Below are 24,630 nucleotides of genomic sequence, written 5' to 3' on the forward strand. Positions count from 1 at the left end.
TTCTTGATGTGTGGAATAAAGTACAGTCGAGTTCATTGACCCTTGTCTTGTATGCTTCTTCTCTGGTCCCTCTCCTGTCCTATGTAGTCCTCTCCTTCCCTTCCAGAGTGTCGCACTATAGCCGCTTGGAACACTCCTATCTGTTTCATTGTTGTAAATATGTAATGATTTACTTTTCATCCTGTTTACAATTAGTGTTTTTTTTTGTTTTGTCTTTGTTTCTCTCTCTACTCTAGAAACTTTGTTATGTTCAACTGATCAATTCTGGTTGTCCAAAAACATCAATTATAATCCCAAGAAACCACAGCGGAAGCTAAAAACTCCAGTTACACAGTAAAACTGTTCTGATATAAAAGGGATACAGATTCTCCATTCTGTTTGACCTAACAGCAAACAGGACACACACACACAAAAAAATAAAAGAAAATCTTGTAGTTTCTGTCATATTTTCTCTTGATTGCCTTCAGGACTAATTAAAATATATGTGATGGCTTTGTTGAGCTACAGGAAATTCACTGCCCGCCATCTGTTGATATATATTGTTGCGAAGGGTATCAATTGACCCTGTGCCATCAGGAGATGGGGCTTTGTATACCTGTGTGTCATTTGTGTAACTGTGTAAGCTGATGCCATGTATCCTGACGATGTCCCAAATAGGAAAGAAGTTTACATTAAAAAGTACTGGACCAAGAATTGACCTTGTCCTCAGAGAACATGGGTTCATATCATTCAAGAGCAAATGTGACGACTTACTGTCCCTGAACATTCCACACGGTAGTTCCACCATATTGCACACAAGATGGCATTACAGGTTCTGAATAAGTTACAACACTGCACCATTTGACCCAAGTTTGCATTTGAGGACTATTTTTAGGGGAAGGGCTGCATTCATTGATTGGCCGCAAAATCCGGTTAGATTGATCAGCACACTCTGCTATGACACAACTCTGTGTGCATGAATTTGATCTTGGTTCATTGGAATATTTATTTTCATGTACTTTTGTAGGCACAGTATGTTGGGCTTACAAAGGTATTTAAACACAAAAACATTGTAGACAATATAAAATAATGGAGGGGGAAATAACTGTTTGATCATTTGCTGAATCTGCTGAGTTTGTTCACTTTAAAAGAAATTATCCAATTCTTATGGTTCATAGATTACGGACAGTATCATGACAAAAGGCATACAATATATTCATATTGCTAGCAGTATAAAGCTGGAACAGCTGAAGAGCATTGGCCTCACAGTTCTGAGGACCGGGGTTCAAATCCAACCCACACCGTGTGCAGTTTACATGTTCTTTCCGTGCCTGTGTGGGTTTTCTCCAAGCACTCCGGTTTCCTCCCACATCACAAAAACATACATTCATTGGCGAGTTATTATTATTATTATTAATTTAAAAATATATATATTATTATCACTACATGCATCAAGTGAGCATTTTCTTCTCTTTGGGGGCGGGACATTTTTCACTTAATCCCGATCGTGGGAATGGAGGGGTGGGACCACGGAGATGATCTCTCTGGGAGTACTGGTTGTGTGATGGTGACTCGCCCATGTCCGGTGGGTGCTGGGATGGCGCCAGCTGGCTCTCTCCTGGGTACTCCACTTTGGCTGCCAGTGGGGGGTGTTGGGCCCTTTTCTTGCGCCTTGGGCCGGCTTCCTCCTATCCGTTTCATGCATCCATCTGTGCTCACCTCTTCCTCTTTTTTCCCTTACTGGTCCGGGCAGAGGGAGTCCACCTCCCACACTTTGGGCTGGGTAGTGTGTGCCGGCAGTGTTCTGTAGGGAAGTCCTGGGGGTGGTTCTGCAGGACTGGATGTGGTGGGCCATGCCTCTTCAACACTCACTTAGCACACAGTCACGCCAATCAGTGTACATAATTTCTCACTCATCACATCGAGGTACACATCCATGTCAAAGGGCTCCTGGGGGGTTGACATGGGGTTGGCAGAGGGTGCGGGTGCAAGACTGGGTTCCAGCACGTTGGTGCTGTTTCCTGGACCAAACACCCTGCCTCTCCGCTCTGGCCACCCCCTGGATTTTAAGTACACAACACACACTCATCCCATTTTTCTTTTCGTGCACCACATACACCCATCTCTGAGTGGGGGTGGATCATGGGTGGTGAGGTGGGGTCGGGGTGGGAGTGGGAGTTGCTGTCAGTCGTGCCTCGAAGGCTCTGCCTTCCTCCCTCGGCTCACTGGTCCTCCAGATTTTAAGTACACCACTCAAAGGGACACTGATTCACAAGGTACTCCAATGACTGCCAGTCAGGGACCCGTAGTAGTAGTAGTAAGAGGGGGAGGTGGGTTTTAGAATTAGTTACATGGTGCTGCTCCTGAGGCTGGCACCCCTTGGCTTGATGCCTGCTTGGCATGGGGTCTCCCCTCTCATGGCTTGTGGCTGCTCTCCAGGTCCCAGCTTCTTGTTAGGGGCCACTATCAGCCCTCTTTTCCCAAAATATAAAGGGACACTCTCCCGTCCTTGGATTGGGCTGGGACTGGCTGCATCGTGGGCCCTCCAGGGTGTGGGGTGCTTCCTGTTCTCCTGGTGGTGGTAGTGGAAGGGCGCATGAAAACACTCCAAGTCCAAAGTCAAAGTCATGTTGATGGGATTCTTTGAGCTGATGTGCCACAGATGCAAAGTTTTTTCTATTTTACCCAGAAGTTGACCCGTACAGACAACGCACATTTAAGAAAAATGTGATCCCAGCAATCAAGCAACGTTTTCTCAATTATCTGACAATGACTTTGAGAGAAAGTTAATTTTTTTTCTTCCGTGTCACATTAAGGGCTCTGTATATTTCAGCTCACGATCCCTATTAGAGGGCAAGCAATCAAATGCCTAATGAATTGTGCATCAGAACGATATTAAGACATCAAAGGATCCTAATGCGGCATTGCAACCAATGCCTGACTGCCACAAACCAAGTGATATTCCAAAGAAATCATCAAAGCAAAGCTGTTTTCCATATTTAAATTACATTAACATTGATCCAATCAGAGTAAACCATACTTATGAAGAGTTTGTTTTCAAAACGCGACATGGGCATTTTTTCAGATTTACGAAACTCGCGCCAAAATTATCCAGCTCCGAATGGTAGTTATCGGGATACTCTGATTTTTGTTAAAAGTGCCACATATCGTTCTATATCAGCCAAGGAAGATCGCGTTTTATTTCAAAATGCGACATATCGAGATCTTATTTAGAGCAAAATGCGACATAATTTCGTTCAATCAGCGTGCTTTGCTGAAGCAAGCAACATCCAATCAGAATCCGTCTAGAGGGAAGTTCCGGTATCTGCCACATCATCATCCAAAATAGCTGCGCCCACGTTTGAGAGAGATGCTAATGCTGAGTTTGATTTTACAGCTATAAATAAAATCAAAAGAAAGCAGACTCAATGAGTCAGATTTCAAACAGTGAATTTGTGAGTTTGAAACTGTTTTCATTTTGGAGATGTGTGTATGAGATCGACTACCTATTTTTTTTCTGATGGTATCCCTCGCAACCCATATTAACCTTGGTAGACTGGTTTGAAGCAGTTTACTTTCTTAATGATCTCACATCAACTTATAAACAAAATTAATCAACTGACTGACACAATGCCTGCAGATGTCGGATTGCAGAATCGCATACAGATACACAAAATTACAATGATGTAAACTCAGCCTTTCCAAGACCTCATACTGAACAAACAAACAGTTTCTAAATAACTGAAAAACACCTTTTTAAAAGAAATTCCAATTTTTTCAGCTCCTTTTTCAACATCTGACATTAGTGAGCTATTTGTGAAAATTGTGACTGGTGACTGACCCTTATTTCTGATACCTAACTCTCTAAATGTGGTGGTCATGGTCTTAAATATTATTTTAAAATGCTTGAAATGTTGAAAGGCAAATAGTTTTCATGATTGCCTTTCAAAAGCAACTGATTTTTTAAAAAAAATACAGCTGCTCCTGAAGGTTTAAGTCGAAATTTGGATATGTCTCACTTTGCCAAGAATAGAATGTTTGGATATGTCTCATTTTGGAGAAAAAAATAAATTTGTCATCAAAAAAACTCAGTGAATATTAAAGCCAATATTTTTTTGTAGTATGGTGTTTAGTTACTTTTTAGCATCTCTTTCCATCCCCCAATAGTTAGAAACATAAATTGAGTTTATTGTTTTCACTTCAATACCAAGCCCTTTTCTCAAAATGAAAAAAACGGATACGTCTCATTTTGAAAACAAACTATTATGAAACATTAGTCAGAAATGTGGCAGTCTCAAATGCCAGAGGGAAAATAGCTTGTGCATTGATATTCAGGGAATTTTCAAACCAAATTATCATCCATCCATCCATTTTTTGAGCCACTTATTCTCAAGACGGTCATGTGAACCCAATCAAATGATATCACAGATTAAAGAAAAAAAGATGAAAACAAAAAAACCTGATGGAAATGGGCCTTTTAATTCTTCAAAGTTAGAGCCCCCCCTTCCAAAAAAAACGTTTTTTTTTTTTAATCATAAAAATGTGTTTGAGGTATAAAGCTCTTTCACCAGTTCCTTCAAACTCTAAACTGAATGTATTTCTTTATAAAGGTTTTGCTTATTTAACACCAGACACATGCAGAGCGCCACTCCCCCAGCCAGAGACTTGGACGATTTCGATTTGCCTCCCCAACGTTATAACACCAGGGAGGTTGAGCAAGCATTTTTTGCATTCCTTTACAGTGACTTTGTGATGGTTGTGTTCTCAACTGGACCAATAGCAGTAGTAAAGTATTATCACTGTAACCTTTAACCTTTTTTCCTGTATCATCACGAACAGGAATTGACTCGAGAGCCAAGTTCAAGGAATGAGTATTCGCATTTCAGTCTAAATCAACACCAATACTAAAGGCAGGAATTTACATTTGACTGGGATTTTTTTTTTAAAGACTTTCTTTCATTGAGAGAAACTGAGAGATTGGGTGTCACCTCACTCCATAAATTGATCTTTATCAAATAATTTCACTGAAAACACATTTTGCCAGGAACTGGAGAAAAAGAAGAGCCATATATTGGGCTTAAAGGTCCCAAATGAAATTCCATCCATCCATTTTCTTAGCCGCTTATCCTCACAAAGATTGCGGGGAGTGCTGGAGCCTATCCCAGATGTCAACGGGCAGGAGGCAGGGGACACCCTGAACTGGTTGCCAGCCAATCACAGGGCACATTCAGACAAACAGGGCATATTGAGACAAACAGACGCACTCACAATCATACCTAGGGGCAATTCAGAGCGTCCAATCAATGTTGCATGTTTTTGGAGTGTGGGATGAAACCGGAGTGCCCGGAAAAAACCCACGCCGGCACGGGGAGAACATGCAAACTCCACACAGGCGGGTCCAGGATTGAACCCGGGAGCTCAGAACTGTGAGGCCAACGCTTTCCAGCCGAGTGAAATTATTTTACAATGAAATATTAATCACCAAAACATGTTTTATACTAAGTAGATAATTACTTACGACAGAGGCAAAAACACAGTAAATCCATATTATTATTCAAGAATGTGAGGTTTAACAATGAATTGAATTTTTTTTAGGTCATGTATAATGAAAAATTACATTTCTAATCTATGGCAGTGGAGTTAATTGCTCAAGAATGCAAGTAAACTTTTTTTCTCGTCATAATTACCAATGTGATGTTTGACTGCAAAATGCAATACTACAGTATGCCTTGGAGTGACAGAATAGTAAGAATGTAATCTTTGACATGAGATTTTTAAAATGCAGTTATACAAGCACCTTTAAGTTCCCAATATGCAGAGCTGCAACTTGATTGTCTGCACTGTATGTTCATTCTGCTGTTCAAAGGGAAAGAAAGAATGATAGTCCACAGTTTTAGGATTATTTTATGCAAGGGAGAGAGTTGTTCACAGGATGAGCTTCATATCGTAAACACAGTAAGCTCATAAACTGCTCCCTGAGAGCCTTGCCACATCACGGCCAACCCCATCAGATGTCTCAGAGGAGAAAAAGAAACAGATATGCCATAAATGAACTGCAATCCATAAAGCTGAACACAACCAGTGAATCGCACAAACAACACTTCTTTACATTAAATGATGTTGTTTTAAAAGCTTGCCAAAAACTGTTCTCAAGTACATTGTTTCCTTATCAGGACACAGACATGACCCAAATTCAAATGGCCTTGCACACCAGTCGGTTCACTTAAAGCTTTAGTTCCAACCCAGTTAGTTAAAATAGAAAAAGAGGTGAAGGCAGTCGCACAGTGTTTAACCAATTGGAATGCAGAGACTCAAACACTCCAGCAGGATGACAACAACTAACTAAAGCCAATCTGCCGCTGTGCGAAAACTGTCCAATGTATAAGTGGGCATCGCATGAAATTTTTACAATCCCAAATAAAAATGTACAGCTCTAATTGTGTAATGTCTTTGTGTACTTATTACTTGTGCTAAACAACATCAGTTAAGACCAAAGTAGATCATAAAGAGCCTGCGGATTTGGTTTTGGTGAAATTTTGGCTAACTATGTCTATTTTAGTAACTGCAATAAGAAAAAGGGGATGACTATTACAACATTTTGTTTTATGATTTTTTTTCCAGTCAGGTATGGAGAATTTCTTTCTGCTTAGATCATGCAGTTGATCAATACAGAAATGTAAACACCAAAATCATCATAACCAATATGCTAAGATGATACATACATCTGATTAGTACGAATCTGAGTCTGGTTGCGACTTTGACAATCATTCGTGGTTCAACATCGCAGGGGAAAATAAGAGGCTTTGACTTGTTGCTAAGCAACAGTACACTGCTTCACACCTGAAAAATTGCTTCAAAAAAACGACGCAATAATAAATAAAAAATTAAAAAGCTGCAGCACCAAGCTTAGTGAAACATGTCCCCCCAACAGCACTGACTCCTTCTTTATCCACAGTTAGACAGTTTTTAAGTTATATAAAATGATCAATGTGAAACAAATATGGATATACTCTTCATGCAACCCTGTCCTTCATTAATATAAGAAAGTTTCTGATCAGTCCCAACAGGACTCGTACTGTAAACCCACAAGTTCTTTAAAACAATTTTCTAAATGTTCCAACAAAAGTATTGAGTGCTGAAATTTTATGTACAGTTCTCATTGTTTTGTTTCCTTTAATCCAAACTCCTCATGTTGGTCGATATTAAGTTAAAGTTATGCTGGAATTACAGGAATTTAAATAGCATTTATGAAAACAAAATAATAATAATAATCAAATAAAACAAAATAAATGTAAACGTGCCTTTTGTTATGCTTTGCTGTCACCTTAAGCTACAAGGTAAAAGGTAACAATACGCATAGCACAGACAGAGAAATGAAATTATGGTACTCACAGGCCCACGGCACGACAACCAAGGACAAAAAAATGCATCAAAACTAATCCTGAGAAGCTTGATCTTGCAAAAAGACAATCCAAAACACAATGCCAACACAAAAAAGGACTTCATCGGGGGGGAAAGTAGAAGGTTTTAGACTTGTCATGTCAATCACCTTAACCAAATAAAGCAGGCCTGGCGAACATGCGGCTCAGAGGCCAACTACGGCTCTTTGACCACTTTCTTGCGGCTCTTACATTGATGCCGGATGATAATGCCTGTTTGATAGCCAGCCAGAAACACTTGGAGCGGACTGCAGAATTTACCGCTATGGAAACGTTCCATATAAGCACCTCGCTCGGAATAAATGGGCCAATTCTGAATTAGATTTCATTTGGTTTCACAAGGATGGAATTCTCTGGAAGCCAAACCAATCAGAAATAAATTTTCATGTTTAACATGAATCCAAATATGTGGATCTCTCTTCTTTCTGTGAGTGTTATGATTTGATATAAATATGCAGTGAAATCATCGCATCATTACACATACCAACAAATATGGCGGTTTCTGACCAGAGAGTATATTTGGCAGAGATGTTGTTTTTAACATTTTTAAATTGTTCATAATGAAGTGGATGTTTTGACAAAAGTGTAAAAACAATGCAAACTACTGTGCTAATTACACAAAGGAGCTCCCTAATACATACTGAATACATGAAAGAAATGTGGATTAGACCACAGGAGCCCAAACTTTTTTGCCACAGGATCTATTTTTCCAGCAGTCAACCTCCCACAGTCTACCTTTTTTTTTCCCCAAAATGTCATCATGAAACAATACCCTTCCCTCCATTCCATATGAAAATGTTAAGTTTTCCTCTTCTTAATTGGTACAGAACCCCCACTCATTTTTATTCCTTTATGTTTAGCCTCCTAAATTGGAAGCCAACTCGCTAGTTTGCTAGAACCTGCTGTTATGTTCACATGTTCAGTGACATAAAAAAAGGCCAGATTGATCATTTGAATAGAAAAATTGCTCCATCTTGTGATTGGATTGGTGATTGGTTATCGTTTCTTTTTTTTTTTAACCCGCTGATTGGTCCCAAAATTCCTGATTGAATAAAGCCTAATATAAACCAAGTAGAGCTCTCAGATGCACAGACTCAGGTCAAATAGTGGAGGACAGAGTCCAAAGTAAACATGATGAAGCAGGATTTAGATATTATGCAGCACAAAAATTGAATAAGTTGCCAACAAGAGACATCAAGCCCAAGTGTGAATGCTTTTAAGTCCAATTTAAAAACTTTTTTCTCGTGGTTTTTAGAGGATTTCAAATGTATTTTTTTAACTGTACACTGTTTTAATTGTACATTATTTTTTTCTCTATTTAAATGTTTATACTGCAAGTTCTCATGTAATGTAGAGTGGTGCGCATTATACATAGGTATAGGGGAAAATGAAAACTTTCCATTTTAAAAATGTATGCTGCCATCTAGAGGTTACAAAAAAGTACATGTTCATTTCAATTATGCCACCCCCACCCAGAGGTTAAGAGAAAGCACACTTTCTAATATGCCAGGGCCATTTAAAGGTGTAGCCTACAATTTAATTCCAACACGACAGTGCTATGTATAACAGCATAATATGTACAGTTAGGCTCATAAGTTTACATACCCTGACAGAATCTGTGAAATGTTTTTTCTTCAAATACAATTGACTGAATATGTGTGAACAACAACCATCACTCATTTCTTTGAGGTTATGTTTTGATTAATGATTGTGCTTTTTTTTAAATGTTTGATATTTTAATTTAAATATCTGGCACTTAATTTGTTCTTTAAAGAATTTCACCCATCTTACAAATTCTACCTGGGCAAATAAACATATGAGCACAACTGTGTGTTTCCTCACTCTCTAAACAAAAGTAGGAGTTTGAATTTCAAAATAAGATCAAGTAAATAAAAAGAAAATATTACGTGTCCAAAACAAAGAGCTTAACGTCACAACAATTATTTTTTTAAAATGAACAAAATACAGACAACACTTTGTGGTTTGATCATATGGGGAAAAGCAAAATCATGCTTTGTAAAAATTCAGTATACATGGGTAGAATAGTTTTCCAAAATTTTGGTCAACTTAATAAATAGATAAATAAATTAGAGTAAGTGCATCTATTTTGTTGTTGATTTTCAATGCTTTCAATCATATAACACATCGAGTTGACTTGTGCATGAAATGACTACACTGTATATAAATAAATTTGCTGTGCTATTGCTTACAGAAAGACAAGAACAGCGTTCAACAAAGCCAGTATTGTCATAGTGTGCCTCTGCCATTTCCAGTAGGTTTATTCTGGTAAATACACAAAGCACTGGTGTGTTAGGGTTATACAAAGGCGATCTACTGTGCCACAGTCAAAGCTTCAATCACAAAAGCACTATTGACATATTCAGATCTGTATTTAGAGCTTTACAGGTGCCAAAGTAGTTTGAGGCTGAGGGCAGACAGTTGACGTCAGTGTTCCCTAATCTTGACAGAAAATGACACAATTCCACGTAAAGATGTGGAGAATTCACAAAATAAAAACAAACAATAAAAACCAGACCAGACTCCATCAGTATACTACTATCTGTGGTTTTCTCATATAGTACAACATGTCAAGTCCATGAAAACAATGAATAAACAGGGTTCTAGCAAGCAACTCGAGGCAGAAGCCACAAAAGATAAAGATGAGCAAATTTAACGACCTCAACCACTAAAACATTTATCTATCCATCATGTGAGCATACACGTGGCAAAAAGGGGCTCACAACACTTCTATTTAATAATAGGTGTGCTTGCTATTTATCAAAACAGATCAGGGATAACTGTTGTGATTAAAAACTGAATAAAATGTGCTAAAGTCCCTGATTTATTCAAGTTGACATGGGAAAAAATGACCAGTAATAAGATGCAGAAACACATAATAAAATTGCCATTGTCTTTATCGTATTGTAAAAAGAATTGAGGCGAAAAAAATAAATGGAACAAGATAGTATTCAGTTTGTGTCTTGTAGCCAGATTCCTTGCTACTCAGTTTGCATCATTACAATCATCATCTTCAGTAGCTTTGAAGCAAATGTGTGGGTGTGCTGCAGAGCAGCTGTGAGGTCTGACACCTTACAAAAGCACTCTTGCTATTTCTGGAGCTGGAGAGGCTTCTATGTCAAGAGGTGTGTTGAGTCCTATGGGGTGTGGAGTCTGGGTGCATGTTCACAATTTTGTTTTTTTTCTCTGTGATTTGTGGCGACCACAAATGCCGTGGTTTTGTAATTGCCACCTATAGTGTACTGAGCAGCTCACTTGCGAGTAGAGCAATGAAACAGCGTGGGAATTATTCTGTCATCTAACTTCTGGAAATGATCTGCTGCTGCTGAAATCAAGAAACTGATTTTATCAGGAAAGCAAGACACATCATACAGAAAAGCATAATACTTCATTTGTGTTACAGCACAATGGTTTTCTTTACAAATCAAGATTAATTTGGACTCTCGCTCTGGAGAGGATGGAGTCGGCTGCTTATCCCTCGAGTTCCCACTACTGAACTTTACGACCCACCTTTAAAGTACTTTTTAGTAGACCGAATGGGTCTGAGTTTAATTTGCCACTTGGTAGTCCCTTGTTTCATCATGATGTCGCCTAAACTTTCCAAAATGAGTGAAAAAAAAAATGGAGATGGAGGCAACCACCGCAAGTCTTAGCAAATCTGATTTGGCTGCATCGTTTTCCCCCAAATCTATCACAAAAAGTTCAAACTTTCCTACTCACAGAAAAGAAAAAAATAATCTTTTGATGAAGTTAATGGGAAGTTGTACGGGCTTCAGAAAGTGGTCAATAGCCACGATAACCGCTGGAACTCCCTGGAAGATAATACCTAATCGCTACACCAGTGCTTGGCTAAAGTAGAAGGTTGCGATCAAAGACTACTGGGTGACAACACCAAGCTACCGGCAAAACTAACAGACCATCAGAGGAGAAATGGGAGGAAAATTGCCTGACTTATGGTCTACGAGAGGGGATTGAGGGTCTACAGTCCAGCAGGTTCTTTTCACAACAGTTTTAGGATGTTTTTGGGCAGGATGCCCTCACCACCGGGTTTGGATCGCATGAACCGCAGCCTAGCTAGAACTGGTTGCCAGCCAATCGCAGGCCACATGGAGACAGACAACAGTCACAAACACAATCACACCTAGGGGCAATTTAGAGTCTCCAATGAATGTTCCATGTCTTTGGGATGTGGAAGGAAACCGGAGTCCCTGAAAAAAACTCACGCAGGCACGGGGAGATCATGGAAACTCCACACAGGCACCGCTGGGATTTGAGGCCAACCCTCTGCGGATCCTCTCTGAGGATAAGTGGATCAGAAAATGGAGGGATGGATGTATTTTCTACCATAATGTGTTATTTTGTGGATTTTCTTCCCCCTCCATCTGCAAGGCATTCATGTAATGCCCATTAGCACATCAAGATAACTGGAGTTTTCAACCAGTACTATGATGTTTTTTGACAGGATCCCCCCCCTTTTGGGGATAGCGATCCAAAATAAAACAAGCAGTATATTTGAAGAGTTTGTTTTCAAAACGAGACATAGGCATTTACGAAACTCGGCGCGAGTTTCGTAAATCTGAAAAAAATGCCTATGTCTCGTTTTGAAAACAAACTCTTCATTTAGATACTATGGATTAGCCTTCTTCACTCTCTTGTTATTATATAACATTCATGCTCAGCTACATCCAATTACCAGTGGCCGTCTCTGCGCCAATCATGTCATCTTTGTCAGCTCACAAACAAGAACACCACCACCCTTTATGCTCACTCGCGAAGCCAACGACCTCACTCACATAGATGGTTTCCAGGGCCTAATCTGGACACTGCTGTAAACACTTAGGGGCACCTTTATTTATTTTAACTTTTTATCTTCAGTGTTTGGCTACATTTAAAATAATAATAATAAATAAATGTAATTGTCATACTCAATGAAATCCAGATGACCCTTGTTATTTGGTAGGGATATGGAACATGCACATAGCGGAAATCAGCAGATATTTGACGGCCATTACAAATAGAATTTTGTGTGTCTGTATATATCCATCCATCCATCCATTTTCAAAGCCACTTATCCTCACGAGGGCCGTGGCAGCGGTGGAGCCTATCACAGCTATCATCGAGCAGTAGGCGGGGTACCCTAAACTGGTTGCCAGCCAATCGCACGGCACACAGACATACAAAAGTCGCACTTACAATCACACCTAGGGGCAATTTAGAGTTTTCAATGAATGCATGTTTTTGGGATGTGGGAGGAAACCCACATGTGCCCAGCGAAAACCCACGCATGCACAGGGAGAATGAGAATATGACAACTCTACCTAGTTGTGCCACCGTATATAGAGAGATACACGCACACACACACACCACATTGGTTGAGTGGGTGTTTGAGGGACCTGCCATGACTCAAGCAAGTGGAAGGACATCAAATGCCCAGTAGGCAACTCTTCTAAAGCTAAGCCAGTCCTTTAATTCACTCCCAACAAATTAATATGCATTTTAAAACACTAAAAGAGTGTCCTCCATGAGCCCCCAGGAAGTGCCAGAAAGAGGTAAGAACTTACTAACTTCAAAGCTGCGTTCATAGCCTGAGCGCTTACTACGGTTACGATTTTACGGTTTTACGATCTTGCAACATGCACAAATCAACAGAACAGTTTGTCCTACGATACTACATGTTTAGAAATGATGCATCTTATAGAGGAAAATGTGGAGCATCAATAGGTAGATGAATTTCATTTTTTTAATTGTTCTTATATAGATAGACAGTAGTGCACAAAATACAATTTTCAGACAATGTGACGCATGTAATGTGGATTTTTTTTCCCTTTCTTCACTGCAATGTAGCAACAGCGAATATTTTTTTTCCATTGTCCTCAGAGTTCTATAAATTAAATTATAGTTGGCGCGTCCAGCAGCACATACACGCACACACGTTGTGGCAAGAAAAGTGAAAAAAGTGTTTACATCCACATTACAGCAATAATGTTTCATGTTTGTGCTAATTGTTCATTTTTTTGCCATTTACAGGAGGCGCATCGAGCAGGGATGAGGCTGTTCATGGCTGGTAGTCTACTGACTTTGAACCCACAAAAGTCCGATTCATGACAACTTCTGGGCCTCGCAGTGGACCTGGATTCTAATGGAAACTGCTCACCATCCTAGAGCTAAAATATGGGACTCTACTTCATTAAAGGATTTGTGAAAAAACAATGTTGAGGAACGCAGACGCACGCATTCACACACACACCCACACAGACACACACAGCTATACATATTTCAAAGTTGATGCATCAGTTTGAAAATGCAGGCTATACCTGTAGTTACTGTATGTTTTTGCAGAGCAGGGAACTGTTTTTTAGATACTTGGGCTATCTTAAAAGCAAAAAATGGAAAAAAAAATTATAAATATACACCAAAGTGAAGGTACTGGTTGAAATGGGTTTCACAAAGGTTTTTCTCTTTTTCAAGAAACTTACTCATGTTCAATTGTTGTTGATAATGGTAAAAGGTAGAACTGTACTTTATTCTCAGATTAAAGACAAGGGGTCAAATTTTCTTTTGGCATTTTCCATGATTTCATAGCAACAGAACACAACTTTCTGTAGGTCCTCGAAAATCAGTCCAAAATGTCAAAAACGGGTGGCACCCGGCTCACCTAATTTCTGGGAAACGGCACGCATTAAATTAGTTTAAACCCAGCATCATTGTGTAAAGTACGCATATCATGCTCCCGGGGTGCCCCGTGCGGCAATTTCATCCGGTTTGCAGGATCAATTTAAAGTCAGTATGACTTTGGCTCGGACAACTTCACCTGCCAAATCCGCAAGTAATTCCTTCTTATCTGTCTAAAGAATACATGACTCACTTTTGGTAGTGTAGGGATAAGACTGTCAGCCAATCAAGTGTAACCAGTAACACTTTGCTGCGCTTTTCTTGCAGTTCACCAACCAGTAACCTCGTCAAGAAATGGAGTGTGAGGTTTATTAAGGTACATCCAAAAAGCCTGGCTTGCTCTCGTTACACAGGTTCTACATAGTTTCAAAGGAGCAATTTATGCACAGCTTGTGCATTTTAAGTACGAGTAACAGTTACTCCAAACTTTGAAAGCGCTGTTTGTTGTCAAGTGAATGAAGACAGCTTGACCCAACTCAAAGTTGCTAGCAAGCTGCGCATGCTTGAAATCAGGGTAAATGTGACGTAACAGTGTAAATATGCCGGCTCCCGAAGGAGCGCGTATGTAACAGAGATTTGTATTTAACTACTTATAAGTTGTACTTTTTTTTTAAAATAAAGAATACAATCTGAATGACCAAAAAGTTTACATTTAAACCCAGCTACTTTGTGGTTGGTCTGCTGAAGACGAATGCTTCACCTGTCAATCCAGTATACATTGATGCTGGCTGTAGTCAACCAGTGGGTGAATTAACGTGTGCCACTGAGGTTTCGTCTAATAAACAGTTCACGTTCCCATGCTTGTGTTGATTGGGGACTAACACACACAACAACATGGAAATAAGTGCTGATATTTTGAACGACATCACCACAGTGGAGCAAGATGTTTAGCTCCTTAACGTGCTAGTTCGTCAGCTCGCAGGCTAGCAGAAAAAAAACCTTAATTTTCCCTTCAGTGTCTCATGTCTGAATCTAAACGCTGGAGCAAGGCTGTGTACTGTGGAGTATTGGAGGGAATATACCATACTGGCAAGAGTGTACTGGTCCGCCGGGATTCCATGAGGCCACTCGCAGCTAATGAAACAGTTCTCAAACTTTGTCGGCTCACAACAACAACAATTTATCCAGTCCAGAAAAACTACTGAACCCACTAGTAGCAAAAGAAACTCCCGTCCAACAATGTTGGCTCATGGTGTGATCCGCATGCCGGCTCAGAATGACAATTTATCGAGTCCAGAAAAACTATCGTGCCCATTTTATTTATCAAAAGAGAAGTTGACATGGTAACTATCGTGCTAGGCCTGTCAGTGTCAGTGTCATTCAGGATCTAGCTCATCTTTAAACCAAAATTCATATCACCACCACAATGTGTAAGATAATGGAATGCAACAGGTAAAAACAAATGAAAACCAACCACCACCACCAACAGCCGCTCTATTGAAATTGGGGATATACAGTCAGAAGCTCTATTTTAAAAACAACCTTTCTGTGGTCAGTGATTTAGAACAACCCGACGACTAATGGTAGGATTGTAGTAAATCAAAGATATTGTGAACACCATCGACTGTATATCTAGCTTCAAAGTCAAGAGTTGCAATAAAACAGCAAGAAACAAACCAAAGGGAAAAAATATATTATTTGGCACAGCTATGAAAGCAAATAGAAGAAAACACTTTTTAAAACGCCTTGGTTCGAGTATTCTCTGTGAAATCATCATTGTATTGTAGAGGCAAATGACTAAAGGTATCTTTAATTATCAGACCAATTGTGGAGTGGGGAAAACTCAACACACTATCGGCAGAAGAATTCTGTCACTGACAAGCGATAAGTCAAATTTTCTGTTTGTCTGACTTTTTGTGCTTTGGGCTCAAAACACCCATCACCATTTTCCGGGGCATTATTGACCATTTTCACTCTACACACTGCTGCAGTATAACAAGCCTTCAATTGCCTTACAACTGTTGTAACCTCATGGTAAAAGAGGTCCTGACCCTGCTAAGTGCACAGGTCTTTAAGGCAACAAATTCCAAACTGGTTTGATGGTAAAACCTCTTTCCCTTCACTACATGCATAGCCAACCTGCATCATGGCCGTTATCTCATATATCAAGAACGGAAGAGACTGAAACCACAACTATGTTCATAACCATACCAATAAAATCCCTACATGCAAAGACGCACCAATACAATGTCGCACTAGTCATAAGGTACAACCTCTGAGTGTTTAAGATAAAAAAAGCTGCCCTCTGAAAAAAGAACCCAGTGACAGAAGGCAAACAATAACAGACACCAGCCATGCTAGCAGCACTAGCAGGTTGCTTGCACATGACTCCTGCCTGCAATGCGTGACGTGGACAACGGTTGAATCTAGCACACATGCGAAGGATGGATGCAGTGATCACCCATGCATGCACACAGACAAGCAAAGATCTAGGTGATGATTCCCCCGTTCAAATGAATTGTCTCTTGCTTTTGTTGGGAAACAAAGATGGAGTGATGCAATGATTCCTGCATTGAGGGATGAGGGATGAGGGATGGGTTAATGGAATACACATACAGATTGCTCACCAGTTTGTCTTCTTCCGTTCCCACCACCTCTTTCAGCACATTATGCAGAATATGTATCTGCGTATGTGAATGTTTGTGTATGTGTGTCTGAGCGTGTATGTGTGTGTATGTATGGGAGGTGAACCGGCAGCGATACACTGCTACATCCACATCCCCTCCTGTTCCTCTCTGCCAAGCCCTCCCTCTTTCTCACAGGTTTTGTAAATGATTTCCTCTTTTCCCTCCCTCTTATTCTTCTTTGCTCATTCCCCTTTACGCTAACCTCGCAGCTGGCAGGTTTTGATGAAGCTTAATTCCCGCTATCTCTTGGCCTTGATAAAATGTTCCCATTTTTCACCACGGCCAAAAATAGAATTGAAAAAAAATGCCCGCCTTGCGCATTAAAAGCTGATATCTATAAGGTATTCTGCGTTCTCCTTTCGGTCTCCCACATTTTCTCTTGTACGCTGTGTCCCCCAGCAGCTTGTCTTGTGCGATGCTGCAGCACTATAAGCTCCTCCCCAGAGAAACAGAGGTGCCACACAGCTGAGAGAGAGAGACAGACAGAGAGAGGGGGGGGGAGAGCGAGACAGACAGAGAGAGAGAAAGAGAGGGGGGTTGGTGTGCACAGGCATAGCCATGGGGAGAAGGGAGAGAAAAAAGGAGGAGGGGGGATGGATGAGAGTGGCTCGTGGTAGTACGGTCGGGGCTTTGCCAAAGAATCTGGTGCAAGGGAGGGAATCCTCAGGCCACCAACATTAATCACTCCCACTGACAGCTTTAGAAGTCAAATGTCTATATTAACTGGGAGGGCTAGCAGTGAATGAGTTAATCTTTGGGGATAAATGTGGTTGCAATTAATCAATGGGCATTATATGCTGTAAAAGTGTAGTAAGGGTGGGAAATCCCTTAGCGACGATACTGAAGAGGCTGTGTTTACCTGTCGCCTTCATTCAAACATAAAATGCCTTCATTCAAACGAAAAAAATATCTGTGGGGTATACAGAGGTGGTGACATGCAACGACTAACCAATAGGACGAGATGAGACGGAACAGAAAAGCGTGGGAGAGGACAGGACGTGGGAAATGTACAAGGCAGTGTTACTAATGAGTGGTGCGGTGGGATGCTTTTATAGTGTCTAAAGACCTACAAGAACTTGTGAGTGGATATTTTAATATCCATCCATCCACCGCTTTTCCGGGTCAGGTTGCGGGGGAAGTAGCTTCAGCAGGGATACCCAGAGGAACCTCTCCCAGCTCTTCTGGAGGGATGCCGAGGCGTTCCCAAGCCAGCCGAGAGACATAGTCTCTCCAGTGTGTCCTGGGTTGTCCCCGGGGTTTCTTTCCGGTGGGACATGCCCGGTACACCTCACCGAGAAGGCGTCCGGGAGGCATCCGAATCAGATGCCCCAGCCACCTCATCTGGCTCCTCTCAATGTGGAGGAGTAGCGGGTCGACACTGAGCCCCTCCCGGATGACCGAGCTTCTCACCTTATCTCTAAGGCAGAGCCCGGACACCCTGCGGAGGAAACTCATTTCGGCTGCTTGAATCCGGGATCTTGTTCTTTGGGTCACCACCCACAGCTCATGCCCATAGGTGAGGGAACGTAGATTCACTGGTAAATTGAGAGCTTCACCTTTCGACTGATCTCCCTCTTCACCACAACGAACCGATACAAAGTCCGGATTATTTTAATATGACCTGTGTTATTATTTGTGTTCCCACCAAAAGCAATTAACCCCTATAGCATGTGTGTGCAACATATTAGTGAAAGGACACCATATCACACGTATTTTATTCAATTGGTGTACGGATTTGCTGAGCCCGCACAGTGAGTTAGGGTGGTTCTGGCCCTCTCATGCCGCAAGGGGGCCAAGCTAGAGAGCCCATCCCACAGGGCACCAAGTCAGAGGGATACCACCCACTGCCCTACCATCCTCAGAGAGTGTTGTTGGGCCCCAACAACCACGAGAGCCCAATGCGGGCGGCCAGCTGCAACCCAAAAAAGGTCACACCACACCAAAAGTGAGCCCATGTCAAGCACCTGCCATGAGAAATGACGGGCGAACCCGCCAGGAGAGGAAAAAGGAAGGCAGGGACTCGAGGAAGCTAAAGGAGGGGTGACTCCAATCTGTTGCAGCCTGACAACCCAAGGGGGTGGGCCCCAAGAGTCAAGCCATAAGAAATGTGAATACCCACCACCTATCCTATTACAGTACTATGGTTACCAGGTTGCTGACTGGCAACCATTATCTTTGTACTGTAATTGTGTGGTGGGGTGTCGTGCATTACAATTAGGGAGACTGGCAGGGGTGGTGGAGATACGGTCACTAGGCAAAATTATCCACAATCGTCACCCCAACCCAGGCCACCCAGTTCCTCAAAGGATGTGCAAATTTATATGGTATGTGAAAAATCCACAGAGAAAAGGCATGGCATGGCAGAGAGTAGGCCATGAGTCCCAGAACACCTGAACGCACATCCTCCCCAGCTAGTTACTTCTCACTCTCCATTGACAAGTGTATGATGCATTAAAACTGGAGGCCTGGCAGGACAGAGAATGGGACGACCAGACCGGAGACCTGATACATCGGGGCAAAAAAGTATTTAGTTAGCCACCGATTGTGTAAGTTCTCCTACTTCAAAATATGAGAGAAGCCTCCAATTTTCAACATAGGTATGCCTCACTTAAGAGAGACAAAATGAAGGGGGGAAAAAAATCTATCATGAACCAGTGGCACAGGGGCTGACCCAAATGCAGGACTCCCAGGAAAAGGTATAATGTTCAGAGTTTTATTCCCAACTAAGGTCATACACAGTTCAAACAGTCCAAGAAGGCAGAGGCACAAAAACGCTAGGCTAGGCACGATCCAAAAAACGTGAAACGAGGCCCAATGACTATGAGGCAAACCAAGTAACATGAAAACACATGGTCAAACTAAAAGGGCACTGACTCGCCGTGGCAAAGGATTGCTCTACACTAAGTCACGCACAGTAGCGGAGTATCCCAGAATGCAAATGCCAATGACACATTTACCACTTAAGTACTTGGTCAATTGACCCCTCCGTGGATGGTGCGCAATCCGCGTCACTGACCAATCAGAGGCCAGAGATCTGCATAATCTCAGACTCAAATCTCAGACAACGCTGGCTGGATGGTCCAGTATAGCTTCTGTTGCCGTTTTATCGTGTATTTGGGTTCTTTAACAATAGATGTGGTTAAGAGGTGTAGTCACGGACTTTATAATAGTGACAACAGGTATCCTGAAAGGCTAGTTGGTGGAGTTCAATTCGTACCCTTTCCAAAACCGAAGACCCAGTACGAAAAATGTCTTTAATGGATCAAACTTTGTGTAAGACCGCATCATCAACTGAATCCATCTAAAATCAACCGGAACAGAAGGCCGAGTACGAAAAATGTCTTTGATGGATAAAACTTTGAGGAAGACCGCATGATCAACTGAATCCATCAACCGGAACAGATGTTTGCACGAAGGTAAGTCCTATATTTGATTTTCAATACATGTCTCATATAAATGAATCAGCAGTTCTTCGCTTGCATAATATAGCTACGTGTGAATGATTGTCACACTTGATCTGTGTTGAGCGATATTTTGCGATGATCTGACTGCACAAACGTGACCCAACCGGACTCGCAGTCCTAAAAGCCTTCGACGTGCACCGAGACACCAAGACTGAAGGAAGGATGTTTGAGGACACTAAAGTAGTGATTGTCGGACTCGGTCGGGACTTGCGTAGGTTCGGCACTAATTCAAGAATAATTATTGAGGGGAGCGCGTGATGTTACACAAAGAAAACGAGAGAAACAACTCGTAAATCAAGCCTCGCCTTCTTTTCCTTCATACGGCGGTTCACAAACGGCTATACAGATACATATACAGATTCTGCACGAAAATAGGAAACTGTCAATGACGAATTCGTCTTTGGGTTATAGTAGATTATATTATGTGGCTTCTCGGTCTTCCTCTGACTCTGGAAAGATCTCGCGCTAATATCAATGGTTTCTCCGTCGATATGCATGTACATACCATTGAAATACCCCTCGCTGAAATACTTGAAGCCCTGCTGTCTGCTTTTCAACGATATTTCACTCTCACTGTTAGCTAAGAATGCGAGTGAGAAATCAGCAGGTAAATCGGACAGTTTCGCTCTATTTTTTTATTGCTGCGCCAATATTTTTGCTAATTGTTTGTCTGACGTCAGCGCACGTGGCGTGACGTCACTTCAGGAGGCGTGGTTAAGTGCTCTGTACGGAGGGGTCAATTAGAGTCACGAATGCAAAAGGCTGTGACAGCTGTCAGAGGTGGCACCGCCCAGAGCGGTTGACTGGACACGCGTCTCACAGGAAGCCCCGCCCACAGCAGTGGCAAGGCCGTGCTCATGACAAAATCCATAAAATCACATTGTCTGCTATTTAATGAATGCTTGAAGGGAGTTGAAATTGTGTTGCAAATCAACACCCCCAAAATATCACCACTCTAAAGGAGATCTGCATGGAAGAATGGGCCAAAATACCAGCAACAGTTTGTGAAAACATGATCATTGATCATGTCATTACCAACAAAGGGTATTAAAGTATTGAGATAAACAATTGTTATTGATCAAATGCTCATTTTATACCATCATTTGCTAATAAATCCTTTAAAAATCAGACAATGTGAATTTATGGATTTTGTTATTTTCATTTTGTCTCTCATAGATGAGGTATACCAATGATGAAAATTATAGGTCTCTTTCATCTTTTTTTTTAGTGCAAAAGCTTGAAAAGTCCCAATTATCATTCTTGCCCATTTGTAAAGCTTTGCACCTGTACACGTTGCCTTCTTCCATCTAAAACACCAATTTGGGCTGGAAATTGAGACATAGTATGGAAACATAGAGCTTATCATCCACTCGGTATGACAAGTTTATCTGATTAAATAGTGCACTTGAACAATCACAGTTGGCTCACTGTCAAATTATGCTATGCCTCAGGCCAAGAGCACAAAGCCTCACAGAGACTGTCAGACAAACAGAGAAGCCTACGAGTACGCGCGCACACTAAAAGTGAATTATGCTGTCACAGCGATTGGAGAGCGAGAGTACAGCAGCAACAACAACATGAACGTACACAAGACAGGTAGAGAAAGCCCCAGACACACTAACACCAGTAAACAAATAAAACAAGGGATTTGAATTACTTATTATTATTATTATTATTATTATAAAACTGTTACTTGTTTGAGGCATTTAACAAGCAACACCAACAATAGCCCATCTGTATCACAGTTCAAAGCAAAATATTTCCACCACTATAAGTGATAAATTACTGACTGCACTGTCTGCACATATTATTTAGATGAAATTTAAAATTGACATACTTATCTGCCAATCCTACCTGTAAATAACTTCTACATAGCCGCTAAGATCCACATGATTTTGAAAGGGACTTTTTATTGGTTACAATTACTGTACAAACCACAATGAAGTTTGCTTGCTACATTTTACCCATCCATTAATTAATTCATTCATTCATTTTCCGTACTGCTTATCCTCATTCGGGTCATTAGCCTATCCCACCTCTCTTTGGGCAAAAGCCGGGTTAATATGAACTGGTCACCAGCCAATCGCAGGGCACATATAAACATACAACAATTCACATTCACATCTTTGGATGATTTAGAGTCCTCAATTAACTCACTATGGATGATTTTAGGATGTCAGAGGAACCGAAGATGCAAACTCCATATAGGCAAGGCCTATATGCACCCAGATCATTAGAACTGTGAGGCAGATGTGTTAGCAAGTCATCTATCTATCTATCTATCTATCTATCTATCTATCTATCTATCTATCTATCTATCTATCTATCTATCTATCTATCTATCTATCTATCTATCTATCTATCTATCTATCTATCTATCTATCTATCTATCCAATTGCTTAGCCGCTTATCCTCACAAGGGTCACGGGAGTGCTGGTACCTATCCCAGGTGTCAACGGGCAGGAGGAGGGGTACACCGTGAATTGGTTGCCAGCCAATCACAGGGCACATGGAGACAAACAGCCACACTCACATTCACACCTAGGGGCAATTTAGGGTGTCCAATTAATGTTGCATGTTTTTGGGATGTGGGAGGAAACCGGAGTGCCCGGAGAAAACCCACGCAGTCACGGGGAGAACATGCAAACACCACACAGGCGGGGCTGGGATTTCAACCGCGGTCCTCAGAACTGTGAGGCCAACGCTTTACAGCTGTTCTACCGCGCCGCTTCACCCATCTAAGAGGAGTCAAATCCAGAGTTTCTGTACCTTAAGATGACTGGAAGTCATGACTAGGTCAGAGCACCCAGAGAAAACATGCACAGGCATGAGGAAAACAAGAAAACTGAGAACAGAAAGACGTGTATACAGCTTTAAAAAAATAATAGATTTAAAACACTGGTTCCAAAATTGTATTGCAGTGCCCCCCTTTTTGGAGATGAATTTTTAGACCACCCCCCACTTGCAAACATTATTCCTTGGGATTCAACAAAACCACGACGAACAACAGGGTGTAACCTCATCATGAACAGTGTTCATGGTAGTCACAGGTAGCCCCGCGTCACCCTTGTCATAACGCTGCACCCGCTAGCCACAGTTTGCAAACCACTGATTTAAAGAATGTTGTATAATCATTCAAGCCTGGGAAAAGGAGCTTTGAAATAATTAATAGCCGCCAAATTCATCTGACATTCATGTCCTTGAACAAAGCACAGCTATATACGGTATACTGTATTCTACTGTACTGTTTGGAGACGCCACATGTCTGTGAACAAAGTCAGCTATGAAAAGATAACTGTTCAACTCACTGTCCTCTCCGGGGCATGGCATTCCAGGCTGCTCCGGAATACTCGGAAAGACTGTGTGTAGAAAAATCACAGTGAGCAAGAAAGTAAGTGTTTCACTTTGCCTTCAAGTTAAAACAATGGGGAGTATGTGGATGGACATCATGCTCACACTAAAGAAAAAACAAATGGAAAAATGGGTAACTACTGGCTGCATGTCAGAAAAACAGAGGTGGACAGTTGGATACATTCAGTATATTAATGACATTCATAAGATAGATTTGACTTTACTGTTGCGGGATCTGTTATTTTGCACAGGCTAGAATCAACTAGATTTGGAGTTAACTTACCATGCAAGAGCAGTCCAGATCTTTGGCTTCGGTTGTAAATACGAAATGCCTCCTCTAGCTCCAGCGGTGATGAGATGGTACACGGGTCTCCTGCAAACATTCACACACAAAGTCAATTTGAATCACATCTAATCTTGCTGGGCTTCGAGGTTTGACAGTTTTCAGTAGATAAAATGTTTACAGTATACCAATAGGGAGGAGATAGTCCGGCGTGTGTGTGGAAAGTTGATGTAATACAGTGGTAAACATGCCCTTGTCTAAGCTTTTTCAAAACATGTTGCAGGCATCAAATTCAGAATGAGTATTGAAGAATGAACATTAAAGGTCAAGTGTCATGAAATGGATGATTTTTAGTATGTTAGTAATGAAAAAACGGCAGCCGGTATGGACCTGTCTGTTTTTTTCACCACAAAACATCATTTTGACATATATGGATTTTCGTAACTCTCGCCATTGAAATCCTCTCGGACTTGTTTGTTTCTATTAGCTTTACCTGCGGGAAGATAGCTCGTTGTTCCTTCGTGTTAGCCAAAATGCTGGCTCGTTGCGTTTCTGGATATTGCTCCAACACTCGGGAGGATAGATTTACCCTTCATAAGTTTCCAAGAGACCCGGTTCATCATGAAACACGGGTGCAAAGGACGAGAGCTTCGTGGGTTCCCAATGACAGGTACAAAAAAAAATAGTTTGGGGGGGGAAACATGTAATCCGTTTCTCATAACGTAACAAAAGATCTGCGTATGTATGGCAGGGGTGCTAAATGTGTCGATGTGCGTGTCGGACGGCTTCCGCGTCAG

The 24,630-nt window shown here is 41.3% G+C and overlaps 1 protein-coding gene across 1 annotated transcript in view; it reads right to left on the minus strand.

Annotated features, from left to right (window-relative positions):
* prkcz (protein kinase C, zeta) overlaps window positions 1-24,630 on the minus strand; it is a 91,641-nt gene that overhangs the window by 61,972 nt on the left and 5,039 nt on the right. Inside the window, exons 3-4 of the mRNA XM_061841491.1 lie at window positions 23,834-23,923; window positions 23,508-23,558 (exon numbers count right to left, since the gene is read on the minus strand). Coding sequence (XP_061697475.1) covers window positions 23,508-23,558; window positions 23,834-23,923 — 141 coding nt within the window. The remainder of the gene's footprint in view (window positions 1-23,507; window positions 23,559-23,833; window positions 23,924-24,630) is intronic.

Source organism: Syngnathoides biaculeatus, chromosome 2, assembly GCF_019802595.1.
Source record: "Syngnathoides biaculeatus isolate LvHL_M chromosome 2, ASM1980259v1, whole genome shotgun sequence".
NCBI classification, from domain to species: domain Eukaryota; kingdom Metazoa; phylum Chordata; class Actinopteri; order Syngnathiformes; family Syngnathidae; genus Syngnathoides; species Syngnathoides biaculeatus.